This window comes from Oryza glaberrima, chromosome 4, assembly GCF_000147395.1.
Source record: "Oryza glaberrima chromosome 4, OglaRS2, whole genome shotgun sequence".
Lineage (NCBI taxonomy): Eukaryota > Viridiplantae > Streptophyta > Magnoliopsida > Poales > Poaceae > Oryza > Oryza glaberrima.
Window position 1 is genome coordinate 30,756,374 of NC_068329.1, and position 17,221 is coordinate 30,773,594.

The 17,221-nt window shown below is 44.0% G+C and overlaps 3 protein-coding genes and 1 long non-coding RNA gene across 4 annotated transcripts; 2 read left to right on the top strand and 2 right to left on the bottom strand.

Annotated features, from left to right (window-relative positions):
• Positions 1–1,200: 1,200 nt before the first annotated feature.
• On the bottom strand, positions 1,201–2,911 carry LOC127771016 (stem-specific protein TSJT1). The gene is made up of 3 exons (XM_052296815.1): positions 2,424–2,911; positions 2,080–2,323; positions 1,201–1,867 (listed from the first exon to the last, which is right to left on the bottom strand). Exons 1-3 carry the CDS (start codon positions 2,633–2,635, stop codon positions 1,547–1,549), a joined length of 777 nt encoding a protein of 258 aa, XP_052152775.1. The 5' UTR covers positions 2,636–2,911; the 3' UTR covers positions 1,201–1,546.
• Positions 2,912–3,257: 346 nt separating this feature from the next.
• Positions 3,258–6,086, top strand: LOC127771017 (uncharacterized). The gene is made up of 3 exons (XR_008017052.1): positions 3,258–4,450; positions 4,890–5,373; positions 5,786–6,086. It is a non-coding gene; the product is annotated as an uncharacterized LOC127771017 (long non-coding RNA).
• Positions 6,087–6,188: 102 nt separating this feature from the next.
• On the bottom strand, positions 6,189–9,033 carry LOC127770968 (CBS domain-containing protein CBSX5-like). Its single transcript, XM_052296727.1, has 2 exons — positions 8,343–9,033; positions 6,189–8,309 (listed from the first exon to the last, which is right to left on the bottom strand). The coding sequence occupies exons 1-2, from the start codon at positions 8,685–8,687 to the stop codon at positions 7,431–7,433; spliced, it is 1,224 nt and encodes a 407-aa protein (XP_052152687.1). The 5' UTR covers positions 8,688–9,033; the 3' UTR covers positions 6,189–7,430.
• Positions 9,034–14,706: 5,673 nt separating this feature from the next.
• On the top strand, positions 14,707–17,218 carry LOC127770706 (E3 ubiquitin-protein ligase AIRP2-like). The gene is made up of 6 exons (XM_052296518.1): positions 14,707–15,057; positions 15,324–15,474; positions 15,584–15,650; positions 15,752–15,989; positions 16,713–16,914; positions 16,995–17,218. Exons 1-6 carry the CDS (start codon positions 14,978–14,980, stop codon positions 17,022–17,024), a joined length of 768 nt encoding a protein of 255 aa, XP_052152478.1. The 5' UTR covers positions 14,707–14,977; the 3' UTR covers positions 17,025–17,218.
• Positions 17,219–17,221: the final 3 nt, after the last annotated feature.

Below are 17,221 nucleotides of genomic sequence, written 5' to 3' on the forward strand. Positions count from 1 at the left end.
CCCAGCGGCTCAAGGGAGCCTGGGATAACGGCCTAGTACGCGGGGCGGGGGATGTTCCTTGATGGGCCTTCGCAGCTTCTCATCTCGGCCTATGGCCCACCGAGCATCTAAGGCCGAAAGCCGCCACAGCTCACAGGTGTGCAATGGGCCCGGCACTGCGCTTCTGCACGATCAGATCTGCAAACCGTAGGTAAAGTCGCATCGTCAGGGTCAAGCTATGGGATAAGTGCCGATTCGGGTGGCTTCCATTTTTACGATTCTCACAAATAAATACTCCGTACAGTATCTTGCCCTATCTCTATGCACTGCTGCTAACTGCTACTACATACTTTCTCTGTAAAAAAAAAATTAACATAGGAAGAAGTCACATCCAGCTACATGAATCTAGATAAAAGTGTAGTAGATTTATTGTATTAGAAGAAATCACATCCCCTTCACTATTTTTTTAGCGGATGAAGTACTTGTCACGAGCATAATAAATTTTATATATCTGGATAAGTTTTTTTAAGCTATTTCCCTTGTTTTAAAATGTAGATTCGTTATATTATAAAATATCGTATCATAATAATATTTTAAAACAGAGGTAATATATAATTTGACATTAGTAGTACTCCTACATATGGAAAAACTTGTCTAAATATCCCTAATTTTATTTTGAAACAAACCTTACTTGTGTGGACGGAGATACTCCCTCCGTTTGTTTGACACCATTGACTTTTTAGCACATGTTTGACCGTTCGTCTTATTAAAATATTTTGTGAGATATATAAAATTATATGTCTACATAAAAATATATTTAACAATGAATCAAATGATATGAAAAGAATTAATAATTACTTAGACAAATGGTCAAACATGTGATAAAAAGTCAACGACGTCAACATTTCGAAACAGAGGGAGTAGTACAAAGCGAGCTCATCAGTGTTCACTCCAACCGTTTTAGGTTGTATTTAGTTCAGCATAAAGTTTGAATTTTGATTGAAATTAAAGATGATGTGACTAAAAAGTTATGTGTGTATAATAGGTTGATGTGATAAAAAAAAGACTGAAATTTAGATCCAAACTTTAGATCTAAACACACAGCCTTATTAGCAAATAAGCCAAAACGAACCAACCCAAAAATGAGATGTGCATAGCCAAACACCATTTATGTCATATCACGGGCAATTATAAGCAACCCAAAAAAGAGACCGAACTGGATTGAGTGAAGCAAACTCTTTCTTATTCATCATTCATAGTATGTACCATGACATGCCACCCGCGACCGAGAATATACATTGCCGAGAGGCGAGAGCCCAAAGATGGACTAAAAATTTAAAAAGAAGAGGTGAAAATTAAGTAAAAACACAGCAGAAAAATAGATTGGCGCGCTTCCACGCTAGCTGCAAATATCGCTCTAATAATCTGCATGCTTCGGACGGAGAAGCACATCGGATATAGAGAGGAAGAAGAAGAGGAAGAGATGAGCGGCGGCGGCAAACGGCGAGGAGGCCGGCGGCGAGGGCAGGCGCACAGCGACGAGACGACGGCGTACGGAGCGCCATCATCAGGCGGCAGCGTCGTCCCAGGTGGCGGCCCAGTTGGTGGCGCTGCCGACGCGGGGCATGGAGTTGATCTTGGTGAAGGTGTCGACCTTGAAGGTGGCGCCGCACATGACGCCCTCGCTGTCCACCCGCGGCATCGCCTTCAGCCGGTTCATCGGGTGCTCGAAGCTCTTGAGCCCCCCCTCGCTGTGGAACATGCACCCCACCGGGAACGGCGCGTACGACTTGCCGCACCCTCCCTTCACGATCTCCCTCTCGTCGCAGATCACCACCGACCCATCCGCCGCGATCCCCCAATACAACGGCACCTCCCCATCCGTACTCTGCATCGCGCAAAGCGAATGAACGTCAATATATTAGAAAAAAGAAAAGCAGAACAATCAGAAACTGAAGCTTAGGAAATACTACGGCGGCTAAACGCAACCCCTAACAGCGGAAAGGGGGCAGAGCTACGCTACACTCACAGGAAGTTCAATTTGAAGCACAAATTCATCAATTCGATTCAGAAAACCAGTCTAGTAGTGGTTTAAATTACCAGGGCGGCGAAGACGGCGCCGGACTTGTTGTCGAAGACGACGAAGGCGAAGGAGCCGGAGAGATCCTTGACGACCTGGTCGGCGGGGTAGGGGCCGCGGTCGCGGAGGGTGCGGTAGGCCTCGATGACGAGCAGCGCCTCGTTGGTGGAGCGGCTGCACAGCCCGTACTGCCGGATCAGGCTGCTCAGGTTGTCCAGCCTCCCCATGAACACGCAGTAGATGTCATCCAGCCCACAGAACATCCTGTGTACACACCCATTTACCATTATTATCGATCCCCTACGTTTTAATCACCTTAATTATTCGGATCCATTGCCTTATCGATTAAATTGATTTAATTTACCTCTCGTAGCCAGAGAGGCCATTGCGGGCGTGGCCGGCGACGCAGGCGAGGGCGGCGCCGCCGCCGAAGGAGGTGGAGAAGGCCTCGATGGGGTGGAGGGCGTGGAAGTCCCTGAGGATCTCGTCGGGGTTCTTGGGCTTCGCCGCGCTGCTCCGCGGGCTGTTCAGCTCCGCCGGCGCGTGCGCCACCTGCTTCTGGAATATGGCCAACATTTTCTTCTTCCTCTTGCTAGCTAGCTCCGACGAATCAAACTCTGGCGCCCACGAAGACGAAAGAACACGTAGTACTTTAGCTTAGCTTAGCTTGAGCTGCTGCTGCTGTTCGTTGCGTGAAGATGAGAGACGTGTCGGGTTGCGGCGAGTGGAATGGAATGGAGGTGAGGATAGAGATGTGCACGGCTTTATAGACGGGATTTAGGATGGCACGAACGGGAACGAAAATATCCTATCCATCCCTCGCGCGCGCTGTTTGATGAGCGTGTTATTGGAGTCAGTGCTGATGTGAGAAGCCAAAGCAAGCAGCGAACGGGATAAAGACGGACGACGACGAGGATAAGATCATCACGTAATACCAGTTGCCGCTGCCGATGTGACACCAGTAGTAGTAACCGGCCACCTTAACCGTGACGTGCGGTGCCCTCACCCCCCCCCCCCCCCCAAACGGTACCCTGCACCCAAACCCCTCACCCCCTAATTGTTTATTACTTCCGTCTTAAAATATGAAAGAATTTAAATAGATATAACGGATACTATAAATCTACATAAAAAATTTATTTAAATTCATAGTATTAAAATGTATCCATCTATATAAATCTTTTATATTATAAGGCAAAATGAGTATTACACACCTCCTCGTGTTGGTTGTTGATATTGTTTTTTCCCGTTTCTATCGAGTCGCTGCACGAGCGCTATTTTCTTGTGAAATTCCTATCCTGCACAAATGAGGATGCTGTACATGGTCTACACAAAACGTGATTAAAAAGAGATTCGCAAGAAAGAAAGGGCAAAGTAGAACAAAAGACAAACTGATGTTGTAGATCAGTAGAACTTCATGTTTTTGCCGCCGGAGTAGCCGAGTAGGATGACCGGAGGTGAGCGAAAAACGGAGGAAACAGCAGCGAGGGACGCCTTTTCCGTGGGCAGCCGCCGTTAGTTTGGTGGGAGCGGTTTATTATATTACCCCGTAATTATTGCTCGCTGAACCACCTGTCGGACACGTCATCACCTACTCGAACTGCGTGCTCACGGGGGCCACCTCCCTACGGCCTCCGTGGACGCGGCGTGCCACGTAGGCTCGCGCACCGCCCTCACAGCCTCACCCACCGCAAATGCCACGTGCGCGCCGCCTCCTTCCCGTGGGCTGGGGGAGGTAAACGCCGGTGAGCGCCGAGCCGTACGCTGACAGGGTGGGGCCCCACCCCGAGCGACGACAAAGTGTGGGCCCTGATAGGGGATAAGGCTGGCACGGTATGGTCGCTCGATACACGTCACCCTCGCGTCGGACCGGAGCCGATAAGGTCCGCCCGAGCGAGCGGTTGAGCCGGACGCGGCACCAACGTGTTGTCACGTGTCCGACTCGGCAGCGAGTCACCTTTTTTTTTCCTCTCTCTTGTCAGTGCGCCAACGAACGTGTTTATACTACCACCTAATCCCAAGTTCGTGGTCGCTATTACGCCTGTTAATTATGGTGATTAAAAACTGGTCAAGTTCGATCGAGCGGCGAGAGCGAGCACATGCATTGGATCAGGAGGCGTGACTAGAGTACAGGTCGGTAGCGCTGATCTTGGATGGTCAGCAGATTGGCCAGACGCTTATCCAGGCCAGAGTTGTTAATAATCTCTATATTGCCACTAGATGTAGCTTATGGCTGACAGAATCCTGCTGATGAGATCTAGTATCCTCTACCGGATGATGACAGTCCAAACTGTGTGTTTACATAAGCAGTATGGAAGATGTCAACAGATGCTGCATCGCAAGGAGCCGAGGAACAACTCGCATGAAATACATCCCTTGATGTGTTGTACTAGTGTAAGTTCATCTCTCCGTTTGATATTATAAAACGTTTTGACTTTGGATGAAGTTAAATTGATTTACGCCAATAATTTTATATATTTTTATAATAAATTTGTCTTGGCTTGAAAATGTTATTATTTTTTCTATAAATTTGATCAAATTTAAAGCATTTTGACTTTAATCAAAATAAAAAAAAAAGTCATAACCTCAGACGGAGGGAGTACTACTAGGGATCGAGTGCCTGCAGGTTGCCAATTGTAATAGTTGGGAATTAAAACATATTTATTGTTATCTGATGGTGTTGTAGAAATTCTATATCTATAGCCTTTTGCACGCTTACTGCTGCCACACGCTCATCTCATGCTCGGCAGCTCCAGGAATACTAGCTAGTAAGTCAGAAACGGTCGCTTTCGTCGTCATACTTTGTAATTATGCCATTTTAATTTTGCTCCAGGAGTACATTTCTTTGCCATGTTTCTATCCTACGCCGTTGGATTCTTGATACTTGCCGACTTTCCGTTCTGCTTTACTCGACGGAGACGTGCGCTTCACAAGCTCTGATTGGTCCGAGCAGCTGACGGAGATGTGAGTCAGCAGATTAATTACCTTCATTTTCCTATACATATATAGCACCAATAATCCACCACTAGTTAAGTTAAAACTAAAAAAAAAATATCGATGAGGGTTTAAGGAGTGTGTGGGACAGAGTCGCACTGATGAAGATTAACTTTTTGTTTGAAAACTTGATCAAGATTAACTTTTATATTAACTGTCACTTTTCACTGGAGCGGTGGTGCACACGGCTTGCCCAGATCTAGCGGCGCGTAAGGTGCGGTGAGACTTGTCCATCGGCGGGCGCGTGGACCGCTGTGTGTTCAGCTGCCACATCGCCACGTCGACTGGTTTATTCAACGGCGTACCGCTTCTTACAGTTAACGGTAAGCATCGGTACGTACCCTGCATGATAAACACCTAGCTAGAGTACTAATACGTACTTACAAAATTCATTAGCGTACTGTGCGTATATCATATTCAATCTGCACCAAACGTCCCAACATCCACGGGATCTCTCCCTTTCCATGTGGGACCAGGGCGGGCCCTAAGGCAGTGCGGACGGTGCGACCGTACTATGCCTCTAAAAATTAGGGGCCTCCAAAATATATATACTATGGTATCAGGCCTGATAGGCTTAGAGGAAAGACAGAAGACCGATCGACGATCGAGCATATTGTGACTGCTTGATTATATTTTAGACTTATTAGTGTGAAATTCGTTAATGACAATAAGCTTTTAAATATTATCTTGTATTTTTATGGTGAATGGGGGTCTTTATTTTTTATTCCGCACCAGGCCACCAAAAAGTCAGGGCCGGCCCTGTGTGGGACCACCTCGAACGTCTGGAGTGGATAACAAGCAAAGAACCCAATGGTTTGTAATTTGGACCTTTTTCGAGGAAAAATTTAAACGAGAGGATAGATTTTCATTTGCGTTCTTCGACATTGATTTTGACAAGATACGGTTCGATTTGCCATGTACTAAGTGTTATGTAGACGTTACAGGATATGAAGACAAAGTTAATATGTTACGTAAGATAAACTATCTTGCAGTTAAGCAAGATACTCTATTTATACTGGTTTTGATGGTTAGCGGATGCTCTGTCTGTATCCGGTTTTGCAGTCAAGATATCCGAATGTAACTAAGACTCATACTTGAGGTATCTAAAGTGGACATTTTCCTTTTTTATCTATCAGGACACCCAACGACCCAAAGCCTATGCCTAATTTGTTCTGTGGATAGCGGCCCATTCCTAAATTAACTTGCCAGTTGGAATCAGGCCTGATAGGGGGCCCACTTCAGGTGACAATCAAGTAAGGCCCATTGGAGCGAAACCGGAGTTGCCGCTGATATGGGCCACGCCTCACAGGCCATAGGTGAGGAGATCCAGCTGCGTTCCCTCACACAATTCACAAACATCCAGAGCCTAGTGACGTGCTGCTAGATGCAAATGCCACAACAGCATATGCATCAGTTCAGTTGGCCTCGTGCGTTTTTGTGGCGCGTCGAGGCAAAACGTTGAGTTGCCGAGAAGGGCAGATAAAACAATATTATGTTGGTGCCAGCCATGCATATGCTGGAGCAATATGCAGAGTTTGCAACCGCCAAAACATAAAACCCTGTTTCATATACCATGTTTCATATAATACTATGGCCTGCTTTAATTCTCAATTTTTTTTCCAAAAACATCACAACAAATCTTTTAGACATACATGGAGTATTAAATATAGATTAAAAAAATAATTACATAATTAGAGGAGAAATCACGAGACGAATCTTTTGAGCCTCATTAGTCCATAATTAGCTATAAGTGCTACAATAATCCACGTATGCTAATGATAGATTAATTATGCTCAAAAGATTCGTTTCGCGGTTTATAGACGAGTTATGAAATTAGTTTTTTTTTTTCATTCGTGTCCGAAAACTCCTTCCGACATCTTATCAAGTTATGAAATTAGTTTTTTTTATTCGTGTCCGAAAACCCCTTCCGACATATTATCAAACATCCGATGTGACATCTAAAAATTTTATTTCCTCATCTGGAAATGTTATGTATAAAAAAAAACATCGGGAAATGTTATGCCTGTACTGGCTCTCATCTGATCAAACTCGTTGCGATCGCTAAAAAAAAATCTGTGACTAATCTGGTATGTGGCTCGCCTTGCCACCAACCCGAATTTACTCTCGTCTTGCCAAATGCCAAGCAGAGCAAGCACGATGATACTACCATGCATGCATCATCCAATCCAGACGTCACAGATCGACCAACAAAGTTTGCAAAATTTGTCGGGACAGGTGGTTTCTGTCCTCCATCATTCTTTGACTCTTCGTTCGTTTCAAGTTCATCCGCCGACGAAACACATAGCGTATAAAATTAGATGAACAAAAAAGGTTCAGTTCATGATCGCAATTTTTGTCCTCGTATGTACATCAACGAAGCTTAGTACTGGGAGTAATTAACGAGAAATTCGATGGGTAGATCAGGGGGTGGTTGGTTGAGGTGTTCGCGAAGAACCCAGAGCACGTCGAGGAAGCGGACGACGCCGACCAGCTCGCCGTCGTCGGCGTCCACCACCCACACCTGCGTCACGCGGTGCGCGACCGCCTGCGCCATCACCGCCACCAGCGAGCTCCCCGGGTGGCACGCGATGGTCTGCCTGTTGTTGCCTCGCCGCGCGCACGGCGCTGACGCGTAGTGTTTGTACCCGTCCTCCGCCTCGTCGTCGGAGGAAGACGAGAAGGATGATAACGACGACGATGACGACGAGGAAGAGGAGGAGGAGGGGGAGGGGGGCCACGACGACGGGTCGCCGGCGTACAGGAGGTCGACCATGCCGGGGAGGTTGCGGCGGCACCGGAGGTCGCTGCGGTGGAGGAAGGCCGTGAGGTCGCCGGCCGAGAGCGCCGCGATGGCCGCCGCGACGGACACGTCGCAGGAGCAGAGCGTCGACGGCGACACCTCGCCGGCGAGGCGGGGGACGATACCTGCGCCCGTGATGACGGCGACGGATGAGTGCGTCGCCAGCGCGGCGCGGAGGAGCGGCACGGCGGAGAGCGCCCTGTCGCCGTCGGCGACGGCGAGCGTGGCCGAGCGCACGATGCCGAGCTGAGAAACCGAGAGCGAGGCCGTCGGGGCGAAGAGGCCGATGGAGCCGACGAAGAAGCGCACCACGTCCTCCACCGTGAGCCAGCACATGCACATCTCCCCCGCCGCCGCGCGCCGCCACCGCTCCCGGATCGGCACGACGAGGCAGTGCGCGCCGTCCAAGAAGGCGTCCACCGCTTCCACCACACTGTAACCAACAAATCTCGTCAGACGAAGCGCACGTGGCGCCGGCGGTCAAGATCGATACACGTGGCGTGGGCGCGACCTCGCGTGGGGCTCGATGCGGCGGACGGGCGGCGCGCCGGCGGCGAGGAGGTCGGAGAGCGTGGCCTGCAGCGCGGCGGCCGGGGAAGCCAGGCTGGCCGCCTCGCCGTCGCCGCCGCAGAGGAAGAGGTGCACGTCAGCCATGCACACCCTGCCATCCACTTCCCCCTTCCTCCCGTCCCACACGGCGACGGCGGCGTCCGGACCCCGGCCGCCGCCGGCCTCGATCTCGGCGATGGCGTCGGCGACGGTGGAGGACGGCGGCAGCCACCTCACCGGCGGCTTGCCGATGCAGAGATCCGATACATCGTGAGATTGCAGCACCATGCAACGATACACACGTACAGCGACGGCTGCTGCTAGTCTCTCCAGGATCTTGGAGGAGGAATCGAGGGTTTTAGTCAAAAAAGCGTAGAGAAAATCAAAAGCGCAAGAATCATCTGTAGCTGGTGAGGACTGGAGTCTGAGATATGCGAGCGGCGCTAAATATATACAAGGCGTCGTGGCGACATCATCATCGAGTTAAATCTCTACCAGCGTTTTCTTCGCCCAAACGGTTCAGCAGTAGAAAACAACCGTTTATCTCATAAATGATTGAATTGTTTAGATTTATTTATACTACCACCAAACTAACAACAGTAAAAATATTAAAAAGTATTATTATAAAATAAGTATAGAGGGATATAATTGTCATGTCATAGTGAATAAACTTTATTTATTTCTCTCTTTTTCGGCTTTTGTATGGAATACGAATGGTGCTAGCACACAATGGATGATCATAATCAATTTAACCCGGAAAAAATATAAATGCAAAATAACTCCTAATTATTTTATTAGTAAATAACTATTTTATTCTTAATAATATTGGTAGCATAATAGTACTAAGTGGAGTGCACCCGCTCGTTTTCGGGGGTTTCGTTGATTGAGCCGATCAACAGAAGCGGTTATGTATGCTTAAACGGTCGAGCCGTCGGTGTCATTCGTAGACACGTCTGTTGCGTTGTTAAGCTGAAGAAGTAGCTAGCCTACTTGGACGTGGCAACGATACGCATCGCCCGGTTCCCTTGTGATCGGTGAGAAACAGTAATGACGTGCTAGCGTGAGACCGATAATAATTAGTTTGTTTAATTACGACTATTAATTAATTAATTAATTAGCTTTTTTTGCGAGGAATTAATTAGTACGACTAAGCTTAATCGATCTGCTGTTTATAACTTTACATCATCGTCAGCATGTCAAAATAGTATAGTTGGGATTGCACGTGGCAAGTGCATGAATTTGAATAATAAACTTCATAATCCATATGCTTCACATACATATATACGTGGTGGGTGCTTACTACTTTAGTTGCTTACCTTGCCAGTGCGTCCAACGAAAGACAAATTGGGCTAGCTGTGTATTTTTGTAGTCTGTACAATTGGATTGAAACGTCTAGAGGTTTCGTATAAGCTTCAGGGGCAGTCCCAACCCATAACACTATATATGATTTCTATAAACTCTACATTATTAAGAAACTAGTACTAGACACTGCTCTTCCAATGCAAACACCACTATTTCATAACTTTAATTTAATGCTACTTATCTCACATGATGTATTGGATGTTGTGTAGGAACCATGTCTCATGCAAGACATGGTTTCCTTCTCTTTCCCCATTTATTCACTTGCCACATTATTATTTGTTATAGGTGGCAACTCATTTAATACTATGGACAACATCCTAGTCATTGGGTTGGGAATACCCTCATAAGTTAATGGGCATTCGAAGTCTCACAAATCCTAATTATTTGATATTAAATCATTCTATAATATTTGCGTCTTCTTTTTTTTTTTTACAATTTGGTTGTAGGAATATACAGATTGCATATGACAGCATGTTTATAATAAGCATGTTTATAATAGTATAGTTAACCATTTTATATTTTAGCTAATATGTATAATAAATTAACTATAAAATTAGCTTTGTTTTTTCTCCTATTACTTTCTTACACTATATATGAATTTAACTGATCACCAGCTAGAGGGCGTGGTTGTCATATACTCCCTCCGTTTATAAATATTTGACGTCGTTAACTTTTTTAAATATGTTTGACCGTTCGTTTTATTAAAAAAATTTAAGAAATTATTAATTCTTTCCTATCATTTGATTCATTGTTAAATATACTTATATGTATACATACAATTTTACATATTTCACAAAAGTTTTTAAATAAGATGAACGATCAAACATGTGCTAAAAATTCAACGGTATCAAATATTTAGGGTTTGTTCACTTTGCCACCATTTTCAACCTTACCAAGTTTTGGCATTGCCAAATTTTGGTAAGGTTACCAAAATTTTAGCAAGGTTGCAAAATTTTGGTAAGACTTTATATGTACTTACTAAAATTTGACAATAAATTAAATGTAGCTATTTTTTTATAACTTTATCTAAAAAGATAAGGTTAAAAATGGTAGTAAAATGAACGATCCTCAGAAACGGAGGGAGTACAATCTGTATTATACTCCCTCCGGTTTCATTTTAATTGACGCTTTGGACAATGACATGCTCTACAAGATATACCTTTGAACTTAATTTTCTATTATAATATATACAATAAATAAATGCATGTTTACTTTTATTATAGTGTGTTGAAAGACAAATCTATATATGTTTTTCTAGTTTCTTTAAACTAAATATTTTTAAAGTTATTAATGGTCAAAGTTGTAAAAGCTTAATCTCAATCTTGTCCAAAACGTCAATTAATATAGAATCAGAGGGAGTAAGCATAAGCACAAGAGTTTATCCTATCTTATTATAAAGTTATCCCCCACTAACTCCTTAAGCTTAACATGTAAAGATGTTTAAACATCATGTAAACATGCTATATCTTTACAGTTTTTATAATTTAAGAGCTTTTCAAATACAAACATGTTAAATTATCATCCAACATAATTCACATAATGTTTCAATGTATATCTTTAATATATTTTATGATATCCTATATACTTATATAGTTCATCCTCACTTAGTTAGTGCTTAAATGATTAATCTATGGTCTAAATTATCTTTCTCTTTTTTTCCTCTAATTAAGTCATATCCCATCAATTATTTTTAGACTTTAAATGATTAATCTACGGTCCAAACTATCTCCCTACTTTTTACGTTTGAATCACCATTCTACATACTATTTAAATTTAAATTATCATAAACCATATTAATTTACTTAATCTGATGTTATCTAGCTATTTTACACGTTATTTATTATTATTATTATTATCATGCTAAATTTCCGCAGCAATACGCGGGGTTTCAGCTAGGACGGTTATAATACTTCCTCTTGGCGGTTTGTGTGCCAGGCGGGACCAAATTATGCAGCAAGCGGTGGACCGGTGGCGTGCTGGTGCTCGATCGATGGTGTTGGGGAACAAAGAAATGCGTTGGTCATGTGGGAGGAAGGACAGGTGCGCGACATGCAGATGGCCACAGCTGCATCCATGCATGCGCAGGCGTGCAGTGGATCGATCGGTGCTTATTTCCAGCCTGCATCGCACCGGAGTACTCCAGATAGACAGTGTACGACGACCAAGACCTAAAACTTGTATAAACCCTTCTCTGTTACGGACAAGTGTCCTGATAATTAATTTAGGTCCATATATCCCTGTGTCTGTCGTTTGATCAGAACGAAAACGACGGCCGGGCTGATGATAGGATTATTCCGGAGAGATGAAAGTTCATCTATTGTTTAGTTGGTGGAAAAGGAGTGAAGTGAAGTTTGAAGAAAGTTGAAAGTTTAAAAAAAGAGTTGAAAGTTTGAAAAAAAAAGTTAAAAATTTATGTGTGTAGGAAAGTTTTTGATGTGATGAAAAGTTAGAAGTTTGAAGTTGGTGGAGAGGAACTAAACATGGCCATAGTACCCGTTTTTCGATTCGAAATGTGCGAGTATTCATTGTTAGTGAAACGGATGTTCACCTCCAAGTCCAGTGACCAACTACCTGAAAAGGACCGTCACTAAACTAGCTGGCCCAAATTCGATCGAGCAGGTTCAGTTCTCACCTTGAGTGACCTTTATGCCTACTCATCATAATTAAAGAAGACAAATGTAGGTCCCCATCGTTTGGCTTATTTCCTAATAAGCCAAAACGGCTTATTAGAAAATAAAAATGAATTTGTGGGTAGAACTTTTATAAATGTGTTCTTTGTGACTTAAAAACCAATGTTGAAAAAGAAACTACGTTGAAAATATCTCAAAATCAATCTCAAAATTAAGCTCGAAAATTCAAATTTTGGCTTTTTCTTTGACTTATTAGGCCATCCGATGGGAGCCGTACTTTAATCGACCCGGTAACAAACAGCAATAAAAAGGGTCGCCACACTCTCGATCATTCTCTTCTTTCTTTTCCACGAGTCGTGTCCCCTCAAAATGGACGCTAGCTAGCTTAGTAGTAGTACTCATCACAATTCACAGAGTCTAGAAAGCAAACCAGTAGGGTTTGTTATCGAAATTAACCTTATTAAAATTTAGTAGTGTGAAGGGCTTGTAAAGTTGGTAATACTAAAATTTGGTAAAGTGATAATGGTAAGAGTTTGTTTAGTTTGTTACTCTACTAAATTTTGGTAATACCAAAAAATTGGTAGGGTTGAGAGTCTTTGAGATAACTGTGGATCCTGCACGCAAAACAAACATTGATCAATGCTAACTGACACCAGCGTGGGTGAAGAATGCAACAAGTTTTGGGCCGCAACTGGCTGCTGGCCACTTTTTGGACCAGAACGTTAGCCAGTCACTTCAGGCCCATTTTATCTGGGCTGAAACTGTACAGAGACGAAAATGCGGCCCATTATATACGTGCCGGATAAACAGGCTATAAATGGAAGGAAGGCCCATGGAATATAATTGCATGGGCCTAGAGGAACCGGGAGTTCGCACCACCACTGCACTCTTCCTTTTTCTATCTCTTCATCACTGCAAAAGATAACACAAAATCACCCATCGACAAAAATAAAAAATGCTTTACTTCAATTCAGGTACTCTAACAGATGGACTTACTACGCTTTATTTAGTTTGAAAACAGGGGACTTACAAAGTTACACCGGCCGGTGAATGGGGATGACGTAACAGCTGTTTTGCAACCACTCAATCTAATCATTCGAATTAATAATAGCGAAATCTTTCGCTAATACATGCACTAATCATGAATGGAGAGGAGGCTACACGACGACAAGTAGGATATTTTTTTATAATCCGGCAGTTTGCGCTCTCAAACAAGTTCATAACCACCGATTACGAGAGTGACAAATGACCGTAACACCGCACCAACCTTCTTCTCGCCGTCCAAGTTCAACCGCTCTGTGCACCTGGACCATACCGAGTAGTAGAAATTTGGAATAGACTACAAACATTTTTTTCCAACTACGGCATGTAGTGCACAAAGTCGTCTTCTTATTAATTAATTATAGGTAGGAGCCTTAATTGGTATTCAATCAAGATGAAAGAAATGTCCAAAAATATATAGATGTGTGCTGTTGATTTTCCAAGTGTACATTAACAGAAGTTGAACATAAATGGATTATCTGTTTTTCCATTATCACTCTATATATCGTCTGGCCTACAACTACTAACCAATAAAACGGCATATAAGAAACCAAATCATAACTTATGGACCAGACTTTTCTGTTTGTGTTATCTACGGTTTAAAAGTTAGTGTTGAAAAAAAACTAAATTTAACTCAAAACCAAAGTTTTATAATTCAATTTTTAACAACGGCTTATAAACTGCGAGGCAAATGATTGAAATCTTTTACCTCCCCGTTTTTCAATAAGAATTTGGAAAAACCATTTTAAAAATCACTTCTAGATGGGACATTTAAAAACAATTACAAACAATGCTCTTAATCGTTAAATCGGAGCAGGAGTTATAAAAAATCTAAATTTACTTGTACCATGCCACTTCAGCGTTTGCAAGATTTTTTTTCTTGAAGAAAACTGTACGAATCGACTTTTCCATTTTCAAATTCACTATTCAAGCCGCCGTGCAAAATTCGTCAACACCCTTTTTTTCTCCAAATTTTCTCCGTCTCGTTCCCTAAACCCCCACTCCCCCCGGTCGTGGGTGTATAGACCAAGCTCACGTGGCCGCCTCGAGCGTCCAACCGCGGGCCCCACGAGGTCACTCCACTTCTCCCCACCGTCATCCACTCCCACCTCGCGCCTCAACCCCCACCGACAGGTAGGCCCCACCTTAACCCGACCCCACATGTCATAAAAATGGGTAATGCCATACCTATGTCGCCCTCCACACATGGGCCCCACCTCTCAGTCAGTTGGAGCTTTTTATCTCTCTCTCCCCTGGGACGCGTGCCCCTCTCTCCCTCCTCCCGCTCCGCGCACGCAACGAATAGAAGCAGAAGCAGAAGCGAAGCGAAGAACACAGCGAAGTGGAAGACGACGAAGCGGGCGGCACCGCACCGCACCGAGGAGGAGGAGGAAGCGCGGCGAAGCTTTCGGTGGGATAGCTGCGTCGCGTCGCCATCGAGGAGCAGCTATGGTGGTGGCGAGCTAGCTCAAGGTACGCACGCGCGGTGGAGGAGGAGGAGGAGGAGGAAGGAGAAGAGGGGAGGAGGAGGAGGAGGAGGCAGTGATGGTCCTGTGCTCCATGCGCAAATCGTTCAAGGACTCGCTCAAGGTGCTCGAGGCTGACATCCAGCATGCCAACACCCTGTGAGTGTGTGCTCTCTGTTTTTTTTTTTCTTTTTAACTTTCCCCAAATTTTTCGTTCTCGCAGTGTTCGTTGTTTGGTTTCGTTCTAGACTCAGATAGATCTGATTATCGCCGATGTTGTAACGGTGCGATGATGATGATGATGAAGTAGGGGACAGTTAGTTAGGAATTCATGCTTTGTGTATGAATGGTAGTTAGTACTAGCAGTAATCCGGTGGGGGTGAGTTGATGCACGCCATTCACAGTGAAGTGGTTGGATTCGACAGGGCCTCGGATTTCTCGAGGGATTATGACGGGGCTTGCCTCCAGATGCGGATGTCGTACAGCCCCGCCGCGCAGTTCTTCCTCTTCTTGGTGCAGTGGACGGATTGTAGCCTTGCCGGTGCTCTTGGCCTCCTCAGGATTCTAATTTATAAGGTTGCATGTGTGCGTGCGTGGTGCGAGTTCAGAATTCAAGTTTGCATCTTGTCAGTGACTTTTTTTTTTAATCTAACGAATTTTTTGTTCGGCTTCGTTTGTTCATCAGGTTTATGTAGATGGAACGACCACCTTGTCAACTCATGAAAGGAAGGCGAGCATTAGGGAATTCTATGGTAAATGCTCTAAAATGTTGAGCTGGGATTTTCTTTTTCTTTTTCTTGGTTCACAGTCGAGAGTTGTTTAGAGTGTTAACATTAGCCTGCATTGTTTTCAGCTGTTATATTTCCCTCGCTCATGCAACTCCACAAGGGTATCAGCGACATCGATGACCGGAGGCAGAAGGCAATCTGTACTGAGAGATACAGAAGAAGAGATGAGGATGAGAGCAAGAGACATGTTTCTGAGATTGATGTCGAGAGGGAGGAAGAGTGCGGAATTTGCATGGAGATGAATAACAAGGTTGTCTTGCCCAACTGCAGCCATGCTATGTGCATGAAGTGTTACCGTCAATGGTGAGAATCAAATCCTTCCATCCCAAAAATTGTTTGTCATGTTCATCACTAATGGTTAATCGATGCCGTATTGGTCCTTTGGTAACAGTCTGAGATGTGTTTAGTTCTTCAATTCAAAGTTAGTTTAGTCAAAACACGAGTAAAACTCTGTCCAGATATAGTGGACCATTTTGGTTCTGAGAGGTTAATAGCAGCACGCTGTTTTACTCTGTATGAATGGCTCTGCACAATAAATAAGATGGTGCTATGCTGCAACCTCATTAATAGATCTGTACCTGATTATTACAGCAAGACATTGCATATTTTTCAGTCATCGCAGCAAGGTCTTGTCAGCTTTGTGCTTAACTCTTACTGCCAGGACTGGTCTTTCAGAGATCACTTTTCTTTCAGAGATCATTTAGCTCCTGTGAAATCCCTTCTGTGACATAACCCCACTAAGCAAATAATCCCTTGCAAAGGGACAAACAGCCTTAAGAACATCAGTTCAGTTTCATAACTTCCCAAACTTATGTCAATACATAGCTCTGCAAAAACTCTGCCGCCAAAGCATGTAGTATCACACGTAAATGACAGTATTAATGTTTATGTATAAAATACCTTACTAGTTACATGAACATAAGGAATTCAAAGAACATACATATCAATATATATCTGGTCACTGGTTACGAACTATCTGTTAAGATATTGCTGCATTCTTTGAACCATGTGCTATCCTTGTTGCAGGCGCTCAAGATCTCAGTCCTGCCCCTTCTGCCGTGACAGCCTCAAAAGAGTAAATTCTGGTGATCTGTGGATGTTCACAGATGACCGAGATGTCGTTGACATGGCAACAATTACTAGAGAGAACCTTAGGCGCCTGTTTATGTACATTGAGAAGCTGCCTCTTGTTGCTCCGGACAACATCTTCTATGCCTATGATTCTCATGTAAAATAACTAGAGCTACTCATAATGACCTACTCATAATTGTTTTCGGAGAGTGACGCATGTCTTATTCATTCATGCAGAGGATGTTCCTTGTCCTAGGATGTGGCTAACCCCAGCAGCAGACTGAACTTTGACAAGAGAACTTGTGAATTCTGACTAGATCCAACGCTGTGGTCAGATGTTGTAAATGCTTGTACAGATTTGTAATTTGCAGTGTAAAAAAATTTAGGGAGGAAAAACCTTGTGTTCCACATTGAACTCCTAGTGTGAAATTCCAAGTACATATATGCTCATTACCATGACAGTT